Source organism: Desmodus rotundus, chromosome 5, assembly GCF_022682495.2.
Source record: "Desmodus rotundus isolate HL8 chromosome 5, HLdesRot8A.1, whole genome shotgun sequence".
Classification (NCBI taxonomy): domain Eukaryota; kingdom Metazoa; phylum Chordata; class Mammalia; order Chiroptera; family Phyllostomidae; genus Desmodus; species Desmodus rotundus.
Window position 1 is genome coordinate 126,202,123 of NC_071391.1, and position 20,731 is coordinate 126,222,853.

General features: G+C 34.9%; 1 protein-coding gene across 2 annotated transcripts in view; it reads right to left on the bottom strand.

Annotated features, from left to right (window-relative positions):
* Positions 1 to 9: 9 nt before the first annotated feature.
* FBXO11 (F-box protein 11) overlaps positions 10 to 20,731 on the bottom strand; it is an 84,453-nt gene continuing 63,731 nt past the window's right edge. For both annotated transcript variants that reach the window (XM_053925348.2, XM_053925347.2), the window contains exons 10-23: positions 20,572 to 20,678; positions 20,350 to 20,487; positions 10,406 to 10,623; positions 8,698 to 8,783; positions 7,757 to 7,851; positions 6,600 to 6,722; positions 6,427 to 6,512; positions 5,689 to 5,765; positions 5,454 to 5,597; positions 3,071 to 3,181; positions 2,331 to 2,438; positions 1,938 to 2,046; positions 1,458 to 1,556; positions 10 to 1,333 (exon numbers count right to left, since the gene is read on the bottom strand). In XM_053925348.2, the coding sequence (XP_053781323.1) occupies positions 1,204 to 1,333; positions 1,458 to 1,556; positions 1,938 to 2,046; positions 2,331 to 2,438; positions 3,071 to 3,181; positions 5,454 to 5,597; positions 5,689 to 5,765; positions 6,427 to 6,512; positions 6,600 to 6,722; positions 7,757 to 7,851; positions 8,698 to 8,783; positions 10,406 to 10,623; positions 20,350 to 20,487; positions 20,572 to 20,678 (1,631 nt within the window). In that variant the 3' untranslated portion in view covers positions 10 to 1,203. The remainder of the gene's footprint in view (positions 1,334 to 1,457; positions 1,557 to 1,937; positions 2,047 to 2,330; positions 2,439 to 3,070; positions 3,182 to 5,453; positions 5,598 to 5,688; positions 5,766 to 6,426; positions 6,513 to 6,599; positions 6,723 to 7,756; positions 7,852 to 8,697; positions 8,784 to 10,405; positions 10,624 to 20,349; positions 20,488 to 20,571; positions 20,679 to 20,731) is intronic.

Here is a 20,731-nt window from a genome sequence, read left to right on the forward strand (position 1 = left end):
CAGACAACATTATGATCTAATAAACTTTATTTTTTAAAAATGACCATTTTTCCATTTTCTTTCTAGGAAATTAAACCCTTTTAATTCTTATCTACCTTCTACATAATGGTTATTGAATACTTCACAATATATTAAGTCTAGATGTTATGGTACATGCATACACTTTCAGGCTGTTTTATACCCACTGTCACCAATACACATAAATGGGGGAGGGAAGCTATGAAACTGTATAGGGCTGTATATATACTTGTCTCAGCTTAATGCAGGAAATTGTTTTAATTTCCAGCAGTTTATCTAAACTGTTCAAAAAAAAACTTATGAACAGAGTTCAAATACAGGACTGTTTTGAAGAGACTTTCTAAAGTGTACTTTAAAACATAGTAGTTTTTACCTTTCACAAAACTGAGTTACAAGAATACTTTTGTTTTACAGTGCATCCCTTCCTAGGAAGTCTCATTAAAACACTCACTTTTCTAGGGGTGATTCTGAACGCTGCACAGGGAAGGGAAGGAAATAATAGTCTTAACTTTTCTTAAAGGATACCAGAAACATTGCTGGATATAATTTAAGGTTAGTGTTTTCTCTTTCATAGAAAGAACGTACATCCTGGGACATGAGTACATTACAGCGAGTCTAGGTGTGCTAACAAAACAGGGCACGTTCAAGTACAGTAAGATTCTGCTTGAAATTAAAAAAAAAACAAACTACATGAGATTAAAGCATTAAAATCATATTTCTCAATCTGAATACATGTTAAAAAAATCAAAAGAAATGCAGAAGTGCTAGCTCACATTTTTACCATATTACAAAAAGCAATTGGTACCCATGTCCATAAAGGCAGCAACAAAGCTGCTTGTTGTCTATTGAAGAGTTCTACTGCAAATTGGACTGCATTCAATGCTAGCTGTAAAAACACCAGCTTTTTTTCAGAAGTTGGTATCTGTACAAAATTGCAGCTTATTTTTTCTTCACTTCTGTCCCTTCAAGTCTTTACACAGTAATGCTAAAACACCCAGCTTTGAGATCCTGAGTCAATATATTGCCACTTTCTTTTTGGTAGCTTCAGCTTCATAGTGTCAACTGACCTCGTGTATCCATTTTTAATACAGTCTCTTCCTGTAGCATGGGCAAATATTTTAAATCTTCTTCCAAAAATGTTTTAAGTTATGTTAAATGGCAGAACTTTTTCTTTAGGTAAGGAATTCAGTTGTGCTGCAATGTATTAGATTCTATAGGTGGAGCAGAGTCATATAGTGTATCTGTATCATGTGTAGGCTCACCAGCTAATGTACAAGGATTAGACAGTGTTCCAGCACCACAGTCACAGAAAAACCTGAAGCAAAATGAAAACCCAAAAATTAGAAAGGGAAGGGATAATTGGGCAATAGAGCAGACAAGAAGGGGGGGGTGTGGGGGGGTAGTAATTGGGTAATTGAGCAGGCACGTATGCTACATACCTATCATGTCTAATAAATTCTACATCATGTCCCTGATGGCACTTCTTAATGCAGTTCACACATATGGCATTTCGATCTGTGGTGTTACAAGTGTGACATCTAAAAAGCAAAAGTTTATATTATTTTTCTTGAACATGTTATTCAAAGTAACTATTTTACTATCAAGCATTACTAAAACAATTATGGGGAGAGGAGAGCCAAAACTTAGTAACTGGGATGTATGGGAATACATCAGTGTCTTGTACTTTCCCCCCATATTTATCATCTCAAACACAGGATCCTCCAGTAGACTGATCATAGAACTACATGTGGACAAATTATAAAATTTTGTCTTTCCACTGGCAAATACCCAATTTACTGTCTTACCTTACACATGCAAGGGGTGGGGGTGGGGGGGGCGGGAATCTAAAAGCTGTAGCCAGTATAGGGGGAAAAAAACATCTCCCCCTTTTTCCAGACTCAAATAAATTAGAAATATACCTGTAGAAATCATGCATGGGGTAGCTGGTATAGCTTGATATTTTATATAAACATTGACCTCTACTAACAGCCTTTTCTATGGCATCTTGATTGTTCATTATTTTGTTATCTGCAATTAAAAAAAAGTAAAATTCTAGAGGAGAAAAACATAGGGTTATTCTAACATAAGAGGCTAACCAATGAAGTAAATAAGGATAGAAATGGGTTTTCCTTCTGTTGTGAGGTAACCCAATTAGAACTGAAGTCAAAACAAAACTGAAAATAATTCTTGAGTTCTTGCTTAACTTTGTAGAGTGACAGAAGAAAACAAGTTACCTAAAGAGCAGTGGCTTTTGATTATCTTTTCATAGCACATTTTGTGTGTTTATGGGCAAAATGTAGGCGCCAACATACCTTTCATTGTCACATTAACACCAGATGCTAAAAATAAGCCTCCAAACCGGTTGTTAAAAATCTGATTGCCTTCTAGTGTTGCAGTCGCATGATTTGTAATTTCAATACCTAAAATAAAATTGAAAGCAGATATATCACTTCATACAGTTTCTTAAATGAAACTTGAAATAAAGTGAACTACTTCTTTTATATCAAATGTATATTAACTAGGGAATAAAGTGCAAATGTTGACTTGAATGACTAACTTTCACTTCCACTGTTAATCCACTATACTGGCATGATACAAGATGGTTCATAGTTTACTACTATTATATTTCTTTGCAAACTAAGAAGAGGATAGTGCCTAGAAACATGTTTAGGTAACAGCTGGTTTATATATTGAAAAGGAGCTACATGATTATTTGGAATATTAAAAGTAATTGTCTTCATTAGCAAAAAAAGGTAAAATGTATATGCATGATACTTGGATTTCACTTAAGATTTTAAAAAATGTGTGTATGAGGCCAGAGGCTTGAATTTATCTGTATTCCTAATGATAGTAGTACAAAGCCTGCATTTTATTCTATCCCAGTTAATGTTTCGTAAGTTTTTCTTAGAGTGGAAGAATCCATAACTTGGATTAAATACTCGTAACTATTAATAGGCATTCAGCCACTTTTGCAGCACACATGGCACCTTTAGTTATTAAGCAAAACAGAATATACTAAAACCCAACAACCTATAAATAACAAAATACAAACCTGCAGCAAATCCGTCAAATATTCTGTTTTTCCTTAAGACTGGATGACTGTTGGTGCTGATGAGAACACCTGCTTGAGCATTCCTGAAAATATCATTTTCTTCAAGGAGACCTATAATAAAATATTTCCTTAGATGAAGGCTAATGCATATAACAATTTGGGGTGGTATTGAAGTGTTTTTTTTTTTTTTTTAAAGTTTCTTATTCAGTTGCATTGTGAAATTCAAAGGATTAATTTTTCAGCTGCAAAGGAAGTTCATTAGCAATTCAGGTATTTAAAATAGGGGAATTAGTCAAAAATTGCAGGTGACCATTCTAACCAATAAACTGAAGTTTCATGGTTACAGGGACCATATCTAGTTTACCCTCCATTGTATCCCCTGTGCCTGGCATATAGTTGATTCCCACTGAACAATGCTGAATTAATTCCTTTGAAACATTTTTAGAACCTTTGTATCCTACCCTCAAGTTTTACTTGAAGTCCTGATTATGTCTGGCCATTATTACTATAATGATTCCTTGATCAATTTCCTTTACTCCAGTCTCTCAACTCTTACCATATCCCTTCTCTGCTAAAGAAACTTTCATAATAACATTTTAAATTAACATGCAATCTAAAGCCTTTCAAAATATTCCACAAGGTACTTCGTTGTCTCATTACATTTACCTATACTCTTAGTATTTTTATTCTTAATGTGTTGATTTTATTTCTTCTTCCTGGAATGTCCTGTACTCTTTCTTCCTCACGTCATTTCCTCTGGGAAGTTTTCAGTTTCCCTCCATCAAATGTATTATTCTTTCTTCTGGCAGTTTACTACTAAAAGTCAGCCAAGGAATCAGACTTTGGGCCTTCCAATACTGACTCTCACTAGCACTGAGTGGGCAAATAACTTACCTTGTCATTGTCTCAGTTTCCTTATCTATAAACTGGCATATCACCTACCACATACAGTTACTGTGAGAATTAAGTCAATGTATGTAAAAGTACATAGCAGTAAATAAGTATTAGCTAATATCAATACTATAAAACTTACTCATGTACGGTGAATTATAGTTAGTTGTTAACTAGTGTTTCTCTGCTCTGTGAAGATGTGAAACATGTTTTTGTTTTTGTAGGGATTTGATCCATCTGGTATTTCACAGTACTGACCACTAACCTCCTCAAGTACTTTTGCTAAGGTCTAGTCCAAACTCCATATACTACACACAGAAAGCCTCTTATGTATGATTAGGGCCCTGCTCCTTCTCCAGCCTGAACTTCAGTACCTCTTGCCTTACTAAACCACTTTGTTTCATTTAGACTTGCTTACAATGTGCCATTCCATTAGACTAAACTTTCTGGATGCAGTACTGTTTTACTCACCATTGTATCTTTAGCACCTGTATCAGTGGTTGGTACAGAGGTGTTCAATTAGTAGTAAAAAATTAAAGAGTGAAAGAATTATGCTTTCTACACCTAGAATGGCCTGCTTCCCCCATGTTCTCCACTCCCATTTTCCAGTGAATACTCATTTTTCAAGACAGCTTAAGAATGATTTTACTCCATGAATCTTTTCTCAATACCTTACAAATAAAACTGCCATTTTGTATTGTTTCCTCATTATATCTTGTAAAGATTCCTATCAGAGATATGTTCATTGAATTACTAGATTATTACATAAACTACTGGAGACTATGTCATTAATAGAATCATGATTGCTTGGTTGCAGTAGTGAAGTTTGTTGATTAAATCTTGGTATGTTAGAGTAATAACTAGCTATCCTTCCATTCCATATAAGATAAGTACACAATGTTGGGTTACTGACATTTCAGGAATGGTGATAAATTTGCACTAGTCATTCTTTCCCATTCTCTCTTTATGAACATTAATTTGCAAAGGGCAGGGACTGTGGAACTTTTGCCTCATTACAAAGTGTGTTGACCTTTATGGATACCAAACCCAGCACACCTTAGCTTCATCTATTCCATTCTCCAACAAACAGTTCTAAACAGGTACAAAGCAATACTTAGCTATTACAGACATTTTAATATATTTACAGACCAATTTTTTACACCTAGTTCTACAACTTGACTTTGAAGTTTATTATATCACTCTTCTGAATAACGAAAAGTCCAGAGAGGCTAAACAAACTCTGCTACCTTAAAAAAGTCTTACAACAGGCACAATCAAGGTGGCTACAGAAGGAAAAGAAAAATTCAGTGAACATCTGTATACTTTAACTTTAGGCACTAATCATCTAAACCATCTTGAAGACTTTATAAAAAAAACATTGAGATTTAGTCATTTATAACATGTTAATCGGCAATGTCATTGACTGTTAAAGATATGGAAGAAGAATAATGGAAAACTGGGGTTTTGACTAATGCAAAATTAACAACAATACCTCGACCCCCATTAAATATACAGATGCCACCATCTCTTCCATCATGGATTTTATTTCTTCTTAGTGTAGGGTTACTATCTGTTTTAATCCAGACTCCAGCCATTGCATTGTCAAATATTTCATTGTCTTCTATACAGCCTAGACCTGTAAGTGCAAAAATTTAGGTTATGTTATTTAGAAAGTATGTTACTAAAAGACAATTAGCACTGAGAAAAAGATGATAGATTACACATACCAGAATTATAAACTAGGATTCCACCATTCTGTCCTCCCCAGATTTTGTTGCGCCTAATTTTGGGGTTGCTTCCAGTCCTATGGGTAGAATAGAAAACAATGCCATTTTAAGTGTTTCCACTTCCACATCCCATGTTAGATTAGGTACCAGTGGAAAAATCCACATTAATCATTGTAACAAGGACATAATGGAGTCCTTCAAAATGCTCTATATTAAACCAATCAATAAACTGGTTTAATAGAGCTTAATTCTATTCCCCACAGAACAGTTATGTTATTACTACATTTTCTTAACATGTAAACTAAATGGAGGGGGTAAGATTAAATTACTGTTATGTACTTGTCTCATGTAAAATGAAGGGTTGAATTGAATTATATGATTAGGACTACTAGAGTTCCAAAAACTTATAATACAGGAAACGGGGGTGTGAAAAACTCTTAATTTTACAGAAATAGCATAAAAACATGAGCTCCCATTTATGGGTGCCTACAATATGCCAGGCACAGCTCACAAATATTTTTATATAGCTTTCTACTATCCCAGTATGGTCGAGTACATTGAATGTTATCCTCAGCTAGTCCAAAAAAAGTTATAGTCTGACAATTTAAACCAAGAGTATGATAGAGTGTGAATATATATACAAAAAAAGATTGAACATTGAATAACGAGAATTTCGCCTACATACCCTACATATTGCCTACTCCCTCCCAAAAGAAAGCCAAATGTGAAAACATTTACCTTATTTGAACCCCTGAATACATATGATTATAGATATCATTGTCTTCTAGCACTCCATGTCCATTGTCATAAAAATAAACACCAACCTAAAATTTAAAAAAAAAATTTTTTTTCAAATGACAAAAGTGTTTACAAAACAATTATTCCCATACAGGAGTCCAAGCAAATCTTACCTGCTTGCCACTGTGTATCCTGTTTCTTCTCAGTACTGGAGTGCTGCCAGTTGTTACCCACACCCCAGCCAGAGTATTACTATAAACTTCATTCTCTTCTATTACACCTTGGCCTTTCTCGTGCTAAATAAAAGTTACACTGATTACAATATATATTTTACATAAGAAGTTTATAGTACATTCCCCTCTCTAAAGACAGTTTTAACAACAAAAAAAAATTTAATTTTTGTTCTTCACGTGGGACAAGGACACAATGATACATTTTTATGTGGCCTCTAAGTTTAGGTCCCCAAAGTTTTTATACTATTCTTTATGTGGTTTTGTACTTCTAAGTCTACTATAGTAAGAGTAGTATCATGCAATTTTTTTAACAAAAGAATTTATTTCTTTCTAAGATAATACAGCAAACTAAAGATCTCTCATTTAGTAAGTTAATATTTATTTCAAACTTTTCACTGGTAAAAATCACTTCAAAATGACATGGTCTCAGATTGCTAAAATTTTTATTTTTACCAGAAGATTTAAGACAAGAATATTTCCAGAACTGCAAATAAAAATTAGAGTCACATCTGTCATTACCTAGAGCTTTCAGAAATTAGGATCCTATTATTTTCTTATATGAACCAGTTGTAACAGTTTCAGATACCATGGTAACAGAAGATATATGTAGGTTTTAAAATTTTGTAAGGTGCTGAATTATGTTTCAACATAAATTCATGTGAAAATTGTTTTTTTCCTCTGGAAAATTTCAGAGATTCATCTAGTAGTCACACTGGCAAAATTCCAGTGCAACAAATACGACTCAGACTGACAATCAGTTGTTGTTATAAGCTTAGCCAATGTTGCCAATTATAATTAAAAACTTTAATAAAAAGATTCATCTCATGCCTAGATTTAGTCCATTGATAGACTAATCAATAATTTTTATTGTGTATAGACTAATTTTATAGAACTCCATACACACAATAAAATTAAACATCATTTATATATACTGGCAGGGAAAACAAGAGTCTTATTCACTGTCTAAATAGTAAAGACAGTCACAAATTCATACTCCAAAAAATTGGCCTACCTCAAGCTAGACATAATTCTGCTCCCTCCCTCATTCTCCCCTGGTTTTGATGTATGAGATTCCAGAACTGTATTTATTAACTTACCACATAAATCCCACCATGTTGGCCATCATGAATTTTGTTATGTCGAACAATTGGACAACTGTTTGTCCTAATCTGAATTCCTGCTAATGCATTTCCTATTTAAAAGTAAAAGTTACATTGTCAACATATGGAACCTAGTGAAACATAGTAAAGTTTCACATTATGTAGTAATTAAAATTCCTACTAGAATTTAATAAAAGCACAAATCTGTGAAATATGTAATATTTAGAAAGATACTTCTGGGAACTAAGTGTAAAAAGATGCAAAAGACTGTAGGCAGTATAGGTTATAGTGGTTAAGGGTAGAGACTCTTGGCCAGGCTGCATAGTTTTAAGTCCCAGGAAATTCTACCTAATTCCTGTGTGACTCTGAGTAAGTTATTTAACCTCTCTATACCTTTGTTTCCTGATCACTAAGTGGGGATATTTAATAGTACCTACTTCACAGGGCTGATATGAATATTATATGACTTAATTTAGGTAAGGTGCTCAGAATAGTACCCAGCACTGAGTTTTATATAATTACTGTCAGGTGTTAGCAAACGAGAGTCTAGGAATGTATTAGTGTCTAGCACATAGAAATCCAATAGGTTGCTGAATTAATACCTCGAAAGTTTTAATGAGGATTAAGTATTTTCCCTTTTTCTAGTTAGTATCAAACTACCATGGGGATAATTGTTAAACAATGGAGTGAATTTAAGGGAATAGTAGATGATCCTTGAGATTATTTATCTACCTTATTTATATTTTCATTCCTGGTATCTGGCATAGTATCAGGTACATAGTAGGTATTTAGTAAATGTTAAGTGATTATTACAGAATAATCTTTAATGAGAATTAAAAAGTGACTCAGTTGTACTTAGTTTCAAACTGTTCTATTTTGCTAATGTGAGGAAGACAGGTCAAACTCAAAAATTTTATGGAACAAAACCACATGCTTACCATAAATGTCATTTCCTTCAATAAGGCCTCGTCCATCACCAAAGATGTAAACTCCTCCTTGATTTCCATTAAATATAGAATTTCCCCTATAATTAAGTAAAATAATAAAAATAAGCAGCTATTCAGCAAAGTTTACTTGTTTTATCCAATTAATTGTAAAACCACTCATGGTGGTATGATCTTGGGAAATTATTTAACTTCTATGGTCCTCAGTTTCCTAATCCATCAAATGAGAGACTCAGGGCCCTCCCTGGCTGCTGTGGCTCAGTGGATTGAGTGCCAGCCTGTGAACCAAAAGATCACTGGTTTGATTGCCAGCCAGGGCACATGCCTGGCTTGTGGGCTAGGTCCCCAGTTGGGGGCATGCGAGGGGCAACCACACACTGACATTTCCCTCCCTCTCTCTTTCCCTTCCCCTCCCTCTCTAAAAATAAATACAATAACCTTAAAAAAAAATAAAACTCCTCTCAAAACAGTTCACACATGCCAAAAAAACTTTTTTAAAGCTGATCTAGACACATTTGCTGAATATTAACAAGATGGAAAATCCATACTCTAATAAAACCAATGGAAATAAAATTTGACAATTAAAAATACTTCATGGTCTTTAGTTAAATTACAATAGTTCTAGTCAACATTCTTAAGCAATGCCTTTAAGACTGGATCTGTCTGTTTCCTCATTGTGGCCAGAGGGAGAGGCAGAAACTTTAAAAAAAAAAAACAACATTTCAGGTATTTATTTTTAGAGAGAGGTGAAGGGAGGGAGAAAGACATGGAAAGAAACATCAATGTGAAAAATATTGATTGGTAGCCTCTTGCACGCACCCCGATGGGGAACTGAACCTGCAACCCAGGCACACGCCCCTACCAGGAATCTAACCAGCGACTGAATTCAAACAGCCACCTTGACCTTTCACTTTGTGGGACAATGCCCAACTAACTGAGCCACACTGGTCAGGGGTCTGGGTGAGTGGCAGAAACTATTAAAGAAAAAGTCACAGCTTGAAGTTTTGACTTTTTTTGTTATTCTTGGTCTGTCTGTTCAAGAATCTTTGAAATAGTTTGCTGAGTTATTCTATTGGCTGGACTCTCAGGGAAAAAAGAGATAGGTCATTCTGGTTCCAGACCTTTTACTCATCTATAATGCATTTTGATGAATTTAAAGTTAAAATCTCGTAACTGTAACAGAATAAACAATTAAAAAAATTAAAAAATAAAGTCAAAACCACAGCATTTAGAATGTCCATAAAGTAATACTGACGATGGCTCAGATCATTAATAAAAAATGAACTGAACACACACACAAAATAAATGCAATAGCTATGTTCATTCAGATACAGACTTTTTATTAGGAAATGTTATTTTATAGCAGTTAGGTACCTAGGAAAACCAGGAAGAGTTAAAGCTAAGTATTCTGACTTTTCTTTTTTTATTTGAGTCTTCACTTGAGGATATGACCATTGATTTTAGAGAGAATAAAGAGTGGGGAGGGAGAGGGAGAAACATCAATAGGTTGCCATCTGTACATGCCCCGACCTGGGATTGAACCCACAACCTAGGTATATGCCCTGACCGGGGATCAAACCTGCAACCCTTTGGTGCACAGGATGATGCTCCAACCAACCAAGCCACCATCCAGCCAGGGCTTGACTTTTTTTTATAACATAAAACAAAAAAAGTAATTTCTATTCATAATATACATAAATACCTTATTGTTGGGTCACTATTTGAGGTAATCCATACACCTGCAAAGTTGTTTGCATAGATTTTATTCTCTATGAATTGTCCTCTTCCTTTTTCGTGGACATATATTCCTCCTGTCTGCCCATGATGAATTTCACATCGAACCACTGTGGGATTAGCATAGGCTTTTACCTCAAAGCCTGCTATCCTGTTTCTGTGTATGTTGCAACTTTCAAAGTAACCCTGAAAAATACAGAAATCAAACCTGTAGCTAAGACTACTTTCCAAAAAGAAAACACTAAAAAACTTTTTAATGTACACCTCAAAATTAAGAATCAGAGATGTTTAAGAGTAAGAATAAAACAGATATACACTAAATTTCAAATGACAAACATGGAAGGAAATGTTTTAATTTTAGTACAACAGAACTACATACAAATCCCCTAATTAGTCTCAACATATTCAATGCCAGGAAAACAAAAATACAGAAAGATTTATTCAATAAATGCAAATAAATACCATTACCTAAAAAGTATATATATTCTTCAACAAAATATTTGTGAATATTAAAAAAAATAAATCCTTGTAACCTCAAAAATGTCCCAAGAAACCAGCTTCTAAAAAAGTTGATCTAGGAATATAATTAGAGACTACAGAAAGACAAAAAACCAAACAAACAAACAAAACACCCCAACCTAATAGTGAACTGGCTACAAAAATTGTTTTCGAAGACTATGCTCATGGTATAAATACTATTACGTTAAATGAAAAGAACAGTATATACTTCAAGGTAGTGTACATTAAGTATGATCTCAATTTTATTCAAAGAAAACAACTTGAAGGATTAAATAAAAATATGAGGGCATTATCATCTGAGTAGTGGCATTATGGATGATTTTTGTATCCTTTGTACTTCTCTGAAGTTCTTAAATTTTCTATAGTGGACATGTTTTGCTCATTTTATAATAAGAATAAAAGTACTCTAATACTGACGTTTTAAGTCTAAGACTCAATCAAGGTTAAATATTAAAAGAAAAAAGATACTGTGGCACTCAGTAGCCAAATTGTGACATCCATCCATCCATCCATGCTCACTTCTTGCTAAAACTTCCACGTACCGACCTATATTATTTATATGTCTTATCTGTTCATACGTGATCATAATCTCCTGAAGAGAAGAACTATCCAACTATACAAGACTTTGTACATAGCAAGCACTCAAGTAGGATTTGACAAATCTTTTGCCATAGAAATCTAGCAGTTTAAAACAGGATGTAATTCTGAATACTCTAGTATACTGCATGTTTAACTCTTTAAGAACATGGACCTCTGATCATTAACAATCAGAAGTAGTTTTCAGGTTTCATTTTCCAGAGGTAAGGTGGAAATTATCTATCATTTACCACTTTACATTTGCATTATAATATTATTCGTTTTTTTTTTTTAAATTGGGAGTTTCTTCATAAAAATTTTTCCTTCTCTGATTTATACCAAATAAATGGACACTGGATGAATTTATACCAACTATTATGGCAAAACAGAGCACCAAAGAAACAAAAACCAATTTAAAGAGGCAAAACTAAAAGAACTCAATGTTCTATTGAAGTAATTAAACATTCTTTTCTGCTGCATTTATCACTGAGAAGGGAGCTCAACTAGTCTCTCAGTCTCTCTCTGCCTAAAGTTAAATGACAAACCTGACTGGTAAACCTGGGAAAGAATAAACAGGGTATGCTCAATTCAGCTTCACCCTTTTCCTCATGGAAGTGAGCTACCCTTAGGTAGTGAGCCTTCTGCAGCTACTCAAATACTGTGTCTGTGACTAAGTGTGTAAGCCTATTTAACTTTGGGGTTCAGGTGAACAAACTCAGTTTGGTTCTCATTCTAAGTTACACCTTCCAACTTAACCTTTAAGAGTAACAAAGATAATTATGTCAGCCTCCTCTTGCTACTTCATGGCTTTATTTCTTAATTGGTTCACAATGTGACAAAGAAAGGTGAGCTCTTTTGGGGGCTTTCATGGAAAATTCCAATTAACAGGCCACTGTCATGTCCTGACTATCCTAGCTAAACATACAGTAGTACCACAAGTATACTTTGCTATATATTGACCAAACGTTATCAAATGTGAGAATGCTTTTTCTCTATTTTCTTTAGGTTTTAATTTTGTACAATAAGAGAGTCAACTAGATCAACAAGTTTATTTAGGCAAACAGCTGACCACTCTTTATTTTCCCTTACCCAGAGGCCTATACTTGAAATTCTCTTAGCGGACTTGTTGATCTACCTCCATATTTTAAAATAAAGACTTATATTGCTGTATCTTGAGTTTTTAGATTTAGGTATTATCTACTGAATTCCTGTTATGGAAGATGAGAATTTAACTCTCCTACATTTCTATCTCTCATCATACACATTCACATACTGTATTTTTCCCATGTACTAACGTCATCATTTGGGTTAGATTAGTGTGCTATTCAGAGCTGAACAACTTTTAATTTTCCCTGAAGTTAGTTATCATCTTGTTCTTTTTCTTTGCTTAAATCTCGTGATAATCTATCCTAAACTTGCTACCAGTTGTTTAAATTACCTCTTCTTTACATTAGATTTATCAATTTATCTTCCTAAATATAAGCAGGTTTTATCATCTGCTCTAATCTGGACTGGTTGCCCTGGTCATAGGCACAAGGTCATTTATCATATTTAATTCAGATTATGCTTAAAAACGTCCCCTAGTTCTGTCAACGATGGAGTCTGTAATCTCTATCTTTTGTTTTAAGGTAACTTTCAAGAGAAGAATGCAGCAAAAAAAAATTTTTCCTTCATGTATTAAAACCAGAATTCTCTACAATACTACAACTGTGATTTTATTACATTTAGAAAGAACTAACAAACTTACAGTTTTATAATTTTACAAGGATACATCTCTTTAGTATTATTCTGGGTTAAAGGGCTCACTTAATATAAATCTGCCTTAAAATACATTTTAACGAAATCTATCTGTTTTTGTTGGGGTGCCTTTAGTGCAAAATGGTCTAATATAGAACTGTAGGTAGAATTTAGACAGAATTCTACTTTGCCTTTTAAATGCAAACCACAGAAGTTCCAACATCTATGCAAAACTCCAAAGACTTAAATTTTACCCCATATTATGTGATTTATGTCCCTACTAGAAGAAACTAGATTGCTAATGGCTTCTTTGTATGTAAAATAAAAGCTCATTAACTTCTTGGCACAAGCATTTCTAAATTTTTGCTACACACATTACTTAAAATTATCATTCTATCAAGTTAAAAACACTGATATAAAAATAAAAGATGAGACTAAGCACTTTTTATTTAAAAATTTTTTGAAAAAGTATTCTTTATGAAACGACAGTAAAAGGCACTCAAGTGTTTCTCTTAAAACTCTCCACACCCAAACAAAGAAAAAAAAAAGGAGGAAGAAAAAATATGCTATCTTCGCTGAAATAAACTTCTATAACCCCAAAATATCATCTATAAAAACGCTTGCTAAATACTGTGAAATCTGGATAAGGAAGAGCAAGGTGCTAAGAGCACAAATGTTACCTTAAAAACCTTCAGCAAGGTAGTTTCTCCTAAGTAACTGAAGGTTCTAATAAGCCTACCTAATGATCTACTAAAGTGATGAAATCTAGTGGCATGAACAGAACACAGGAGAAGGAAACAGAGAATTATTTTCATAGAAATAGGCACAAGAAGTAAATCTGAAGAAGAAAACCCACTACATCATATGCAATTTCTGTCCTATAAAACTTAAGTTTCCTATCTAAGGAAGACTATCCAAAGTAAAGTGAGAGGAGAGAGGACAGCCAGGTTTTAGCATAGAGAATCTGTCATCTGTCCATGTGTCATAAGTTAAATTCATAAATTTAGAATGTCTCAAAAATTTTATACTAATTTGGTGTTATGTCATTTTAATTTTATTGAATAAAATAACACTCTGTAATATATTTAATATTAAACAGAGATAATTAGAGAACTGTGAACATTGACAGAAAAATTATTTTCAGTAGTGAGATTGGCATTGTGATTATGTGAAACATAGAAAAAAGAAAGAATCCTTATCTTTTAAAGATACATGTTAAAATATTTACAGATGGGATAATGATGTCAGGATTTACTTAAAAATAATCCAGAGAATAAAGAGGAGAATTAAAGAGTGAGGAGGTACTGATGAAACAAAGTTGGCCATGAATTGATGATAGTTGTTGAAGGTGGAGGATGGGCACGTGGGGATTCATTATGTACATTAGGAGGATTCCATAAAACAAAAATACATTTAAAAATTACAGACAAAAACCAACTGGAAACAAAACAGAAAAAGAGACAAAGGTATGGAGACAGTGAAGAACACAGATTTAAAGAAATCATACAAATCTTAAAGGAAAAGAACAACAATTTAAGTAATAGGAAAGAAAGTAACATATGGAACAGAAATAAAAGAACATACTTATTTTTAAAAAGTTTTTATTTATTTTTAGAGAGAGGGGAAGGGAGGGTGAAAGAGATGGAGAGAAACATTAATGCGCAAGAGAAACTTCAATCAATTGCCGCTCACACACTCCCAACTTTAGAGCATGTGCCCTGACCAGGAATCAAACTGGTGAACTTTCAGTTCACAGGCTGGCACTTAATCCACTGAGCCACACCAGCCAGGGTGTAGACAGTCTTCTATAATTAATTCTTATGAATAAGGAAATTGAAATTCTAAGTATGTCATAGACAAGGAAAAACTATTTCAGAACAAAAAAATTATATAATTAAATAGGATATATTGGAAGAGGACAATACAAAAAATAGTTCAACTGTTTATTTTGTTATTCTCTGAAGTTCTATAGAAAAGTCAAATTTTAAAAAAGGTTATCTTTAGTGGTGTCATCCTACCAAACATGGGCTGCAACACAAAGACAAGCAAAAAAATATAATTAAGTCCTCACTTAAAGTGGTTGGTTGATGGGTTCTTGGAAACTTCAATTTTAAACAAAACAATGCACAAAGGAACCAATTTAACCATCAGATACTTGAAATAAGCAAGTTACTGTATTTTGTGATGTATAATGCACACTTTTTTGTGCAAATTTTTGAGGGAAAAAATAGGATGAGCATTATACATAGCAAAATATGGTAAGTTCCTATATGTATTTTTGGTCACAAAAACATCACCAAATTTCTAAATAAAGACACAAAACACATCAGACATTGAAGTAAAGGTGAGCAACACATACATTTAAGGAAGATTAATAAATATAGGATAATTATTTTCCAACCTGCTTATTCCAGTTCACAGTCACAGGTGGCTGGAGCCTATCTGTAGCTCATGGAACAAGGAGGAACCAAACCTGGACAGGATGTGCTTCCATCTCAGGGCACATACATGATTTTTTTTAATTAAAGATTTTATTTATGCCCTGGCTGGTGTGGCTCAGTGGATTGAGTGCCAGCCTGCGAACCAAAGGGTTGCCAGTTTGATTCCTAGTCAGGGCACATGCTGGGCTGTGGGCCAGGTCCCCATTTGGGAGTACACAAGAGGCAACAACATATTGATGTTGCTCTCCCTCTTTCCTCCCTCCCATCCCCTCTCTCTGGAAATAAATAAAATATATTTTCAAACATTTTATTTATTTATTTCCAGAGAGAGAGAGGACAGGAGGGAGAAAGAGAGGGAGGGAAACATGGATCGGCTGCTTCTCACATGCCCCTAACTGGGTACTTGGCCTGCAATCCAGGCATGAGGGCACACTCGTAATTTGGACACCAATTAACCTAATGTGAACATCTTTGGAATGTGGAAGGAAACCAGAGTACCAGGAGAAAAATGCGTGCAGATAAGGGGAGAATATTTTGTGCAAACTCCATATAGACAGTGGACCCAGCCTAGAATGCTTTTTTCTCATCAACATTATAAGAAAATGTTATTCAGGGACCTGTCATACTTGGAATGGAAGAATATTTTACCAAAGGACTTTAAAGGACTGTGCTGCTATACTAAAACATATGGTAGTCCCAAGATATATTTATTTTGATCCTTCCCTTAAAAGTCTCTATTAATTCTTAATGCCTAGAGTTGTTAAAAAAAGTTATAAAAAAGACTTTTGGTCAAGATGAAGGCATAGGTAGACACGCTTTGCCTCCTCATGCAACCACAAACAGAATCACAGCTACCTCAAAACAAGTAACACCCAGAACTGTCAGAGAAATGAACTGTATGGGAGTCTGACAAGGATTTAAATAAGCAAATTCACCCAGAGGGACAGGAAGGGAAGAGACGTGGAGACAGGTGGAGAGGCAGGGAGATGCGGCGGTGGAATGGGCATTCCCACATTCACATGTGGTAGATAAAAATCAGGAGAGATACCTTGGGAGAGAGCAACCCCAGCCCCAAGACAGACAGCACAGCTGGAAAGATAACTCCCCATAACTTCTGGCTGTAAACACCAGTAGGGGTTGGGGCAGCAGAAGAAACTGCCGCATTTTTAGGAGACTCTGCATGGTCTTAGAACTTACGCAAACCCAACCACGCTGGGATTCAGCACCAGCAACAGCTTGAAGGGTGCCAGTTGCATATAGGAAGTGGGTGAAGTGACTGGAAAGGGGCGAGAGCCAGGCAAACCTTCAGAAGCCAGGCAGTGGCATTATCCCCTTTCCAAGCCCTCTCCCAACACAGAACCAAAAAGTGTTGAAAAGCATGTTCCCCCAACTCTGGCAATTACTTAAGGCTCCACCCCCACACAATTTACAGGTGCCTTTTCTACAATAGGCCATGCTACTAAGACAGGGAGTCAAAGCAGCTCTACCTGATACATAGAAACAAACACAGGGAGGCTGCCAAATTGAGGAGACAGAGAAATACAGCCCAAATGAACGTAAGAACAAAATCCCAGAAAAAGAACTAAACAAATTGGAGATAACCAACCTATAAGATGCAGAGTTCAAAACACTGGTGGATTAGGATGCTCAAAGAACTCACTGAATATGGCAACAACATAAAGGAAGAAATGAAGATTACACCAAGTGAAATAAAGAAAAATCTACAGGGAACCAACAGTGAAAGGGGAGGAAGCTGGGATTTAAATCAATGATTTGTAACACAAGGAAGAACTAAGCATTCATCCAGAACAGCAAGAAGAAACAATTCAAAAAAGAATAGTACAAGAAACCTCTCAGTCATCTCCAAATGTACCAACATCTGAATCATAGGTATGCCTGAAGAGGAAGAGTAAGACATTGAAAACGTATTTGAAAAAATAATGAAAGAAAAACTTCCTTAATTTGGTGAAGGAAATAGACATACAAGTCCAGGAAGCACACAGAGTCCCAAACAAGTTGGACCCAAAGAGGACCACACCAAGACACATCATAATTAAAATGCCAAAAGTTACAGATAAAGAGAATCTTAAAAGCAGTAAGAGAAACGCAGAGAGTTACCTACAAAAGAGTTCCCATAGGACTACCAGCTGGTTTCTCAAAAGAAACCTTACAGGCAAGAAGGGATTGGCAGAAAGTATTCAAAGTGATGAAAAGAAAGGACTTACAACCTAGATTACTCTATCCAGCAAAGCTAGCATTCAGAATGGAAGGGCAGATAAAGTGCTTCCCAGACAAGGTAAAGCTAAAGGAGTCCATCATTGCCAAGCCATTATTACATGAAATGTTAAAGGGAAATAAAAGAAAAAGATCAAAATTATGAGCATTAAAATGGCAACAAATCGCAACTATCAACAACTGAATCTAAAAAGCAAACAAAAGAAACAAAACAGAACAGGAATAGAACCATAGATATGGAGATCACTTGGAGGGTTATCAACTGGGAGGGGGAAGGGAGGCAAAAGGGAGAGGATTGGGGGAAATGGTTCAGGGATTAAAAAGCATAACTGGTAGATACAAAATAGACAGGGGGATGTTAAGAATAGTATAGGAAATGGAGAAGCCCAAGAACTTACATGTACCACCCATGGACATGAACTAAGGGGGGATTTCTGGAGGGAAGGGTGGTAATGCGTGGAGGGGACCAAAGGGGAAAAAATTGGGATTTTTTTAAAAAAGATTTTTTTTTTTTATTTTTAGACAAAGGGGAAGGGAGGGAGAAAAAGAGGGAGAGAAACTTCAATGTGTGGTTGCCTCTCATGTGCCTGCTACTGGAGACCTGGCCTGTAACCCAGGCATGTGCCCTGACTGGGAATTGAACCAGTGACCCTTTGGTTCATGGGCCGGTGCTCAATTCACTGAGCCACACCAGCCAGGGTGGGACAACTGTTAATAGCATAATCAATAAAATATATTTTTAAAAAGTTATAAAAAATGAATTGTGTCAGGGATGTATATAAATAATTATGAACTTTAGTACGTAATCATCAGGATAGGTATTTTAAAAATGAGGAAATTACTCAGGTTAAAATTATCTTGGTACCTCGAATCATTTGTGAATGAAAATAGTGGCAAGCATAAATTTGATACTTTAATGTATGTAACTCTGGGGCAGTGTAAAGGCACCACAGGCAAAGAAATTGTAGTATAGAATAGTTCCATTACAAAATAAGAGACCATTTAGGAACTATAGCCCATCCTCCACGCCTTTGCCCAGACTTCCCAATTCCCACCTCCTTGGAGAAAACACCTACAGTTTGCAACAAAATGTATCTTTAGTTTTAGAGAGAGGGGAAGGAAGGGGGAAAGAGAGGGAGAGAAACATCAACTCTTTGCCTCTTGCAAGCCCCTAACTGGGGAACTGGCCCAAAACCCAGGTATGTGCCCTGACCGGGGATTGAACTAGTGACCTTTCGGTTCACAGGCTGGGGCTCAGCTCAATCCACTAAGCCACACCAGCCAGGGAAAAATGTCAGTATCTTTATTCCAGCTGGAGAAGGGCAAATGGTCATCTCCACTCTGCTTTCTTATCAACCAGCCCATGCTACAACCCAAGTTGTAAACAAATTGTTTTTCTCAGGTTACAGCTATCCCAGGAATAATGATGAATTGATAGTCTGAAATTATTTAGGTCTATCTAATCAGAACTTGATAAAAGGGTATACTCCTCATAGTCTAGTTCAGTTTTAAAAAAAAGAGTTCTGCAAATGATGAAAAAAAAAGAATTTCCTTTGCTAACTGATTTGTGTATGTGAATCCAACATTCCCAAGTTGCGTGACTAATGTCATACTATACCAACAAAACTTCACCTCCCCCTCTCCCATCTCTGACTCATCAGAAAATGTTGTATTAGGACTTGAAAATTACCTCAATGAAAATTAGACATTAAATGAAAATAATACCTGAATAGACACCCAAGAACATATTTTAAACAGTAGCCTAAGAGCTTAAAAAGTCTGTCTCTAGAAAATTGTGTAAAATGATATATATAGTAGTACTTAAAACATATCATCCATAAAGATGCCTAGTTAACTGTTGCGTAAGTTTTAGAATTTATATATTATCACTGTATCTCTTACTAAAAGTTCTGCCAGTTAAAAAAATTTTTAAACAGGAGTAAAATGGAAGTCAAACTAATGATAAAACCATTACTTCTCAAAGTACAGTCTACAAACAACCTGTATTAAACTTACTTATGATGCTTATTAAAAATGCATATCCTGGGCCTGATCCTTGAAAATTCTGATTTATAATGTGTGGGTGATTTTTATACAAACTTACATTTGAGAACTACTAGATCAGACATTTAATCCTCTCAAATGTCATATCAATTCCCTATGGACTCCATCTTTTCTATATGATTATAGAATGAGATCCATGAATGTACAGAATAAATATTGCATATTGATTTTAAAATGTAATGCTGAAATGAAATCTCTCTTAAACCTATACCCTGCAATTCAGATAGTTTGGTGGTTATAAAATGTTGAAATCTATTTGAAATTTAACTGATTTGAGGTCAGTTTTTCTTAATAGAAAAGCTTTTCTTAATTTTATTCTTAATAGAATAAATGTTCTTACCATGCCATGATCAAATGTGAACACACCAACATCACGTCCATGATGAATATGATTCCGTCTAATAATTGGGTTTCCATGATTTTTAACCCAAATCCCAGCTAAAGCATTATTGGAAATTTCATTATCCTCATATATTCCCTATAACAATTAATCAGAAATAAACATTATTTAAGCCTCAAAAAATATTTTAAAAGAATAAAAGCACAAGATTAAAAAAAATACCTGGGCATGATCTGTTATATAAAGTCCAACATTTTCACAGTCGCTGATATTACAGTGCTTGATAGTGGGACATGCTCCTTGACCACTAACACATACTGCAGAGCCAACTGTAAAAAAACCCAAATTTATTTAAAAACCTATTGGGCAACAACATAGTGAT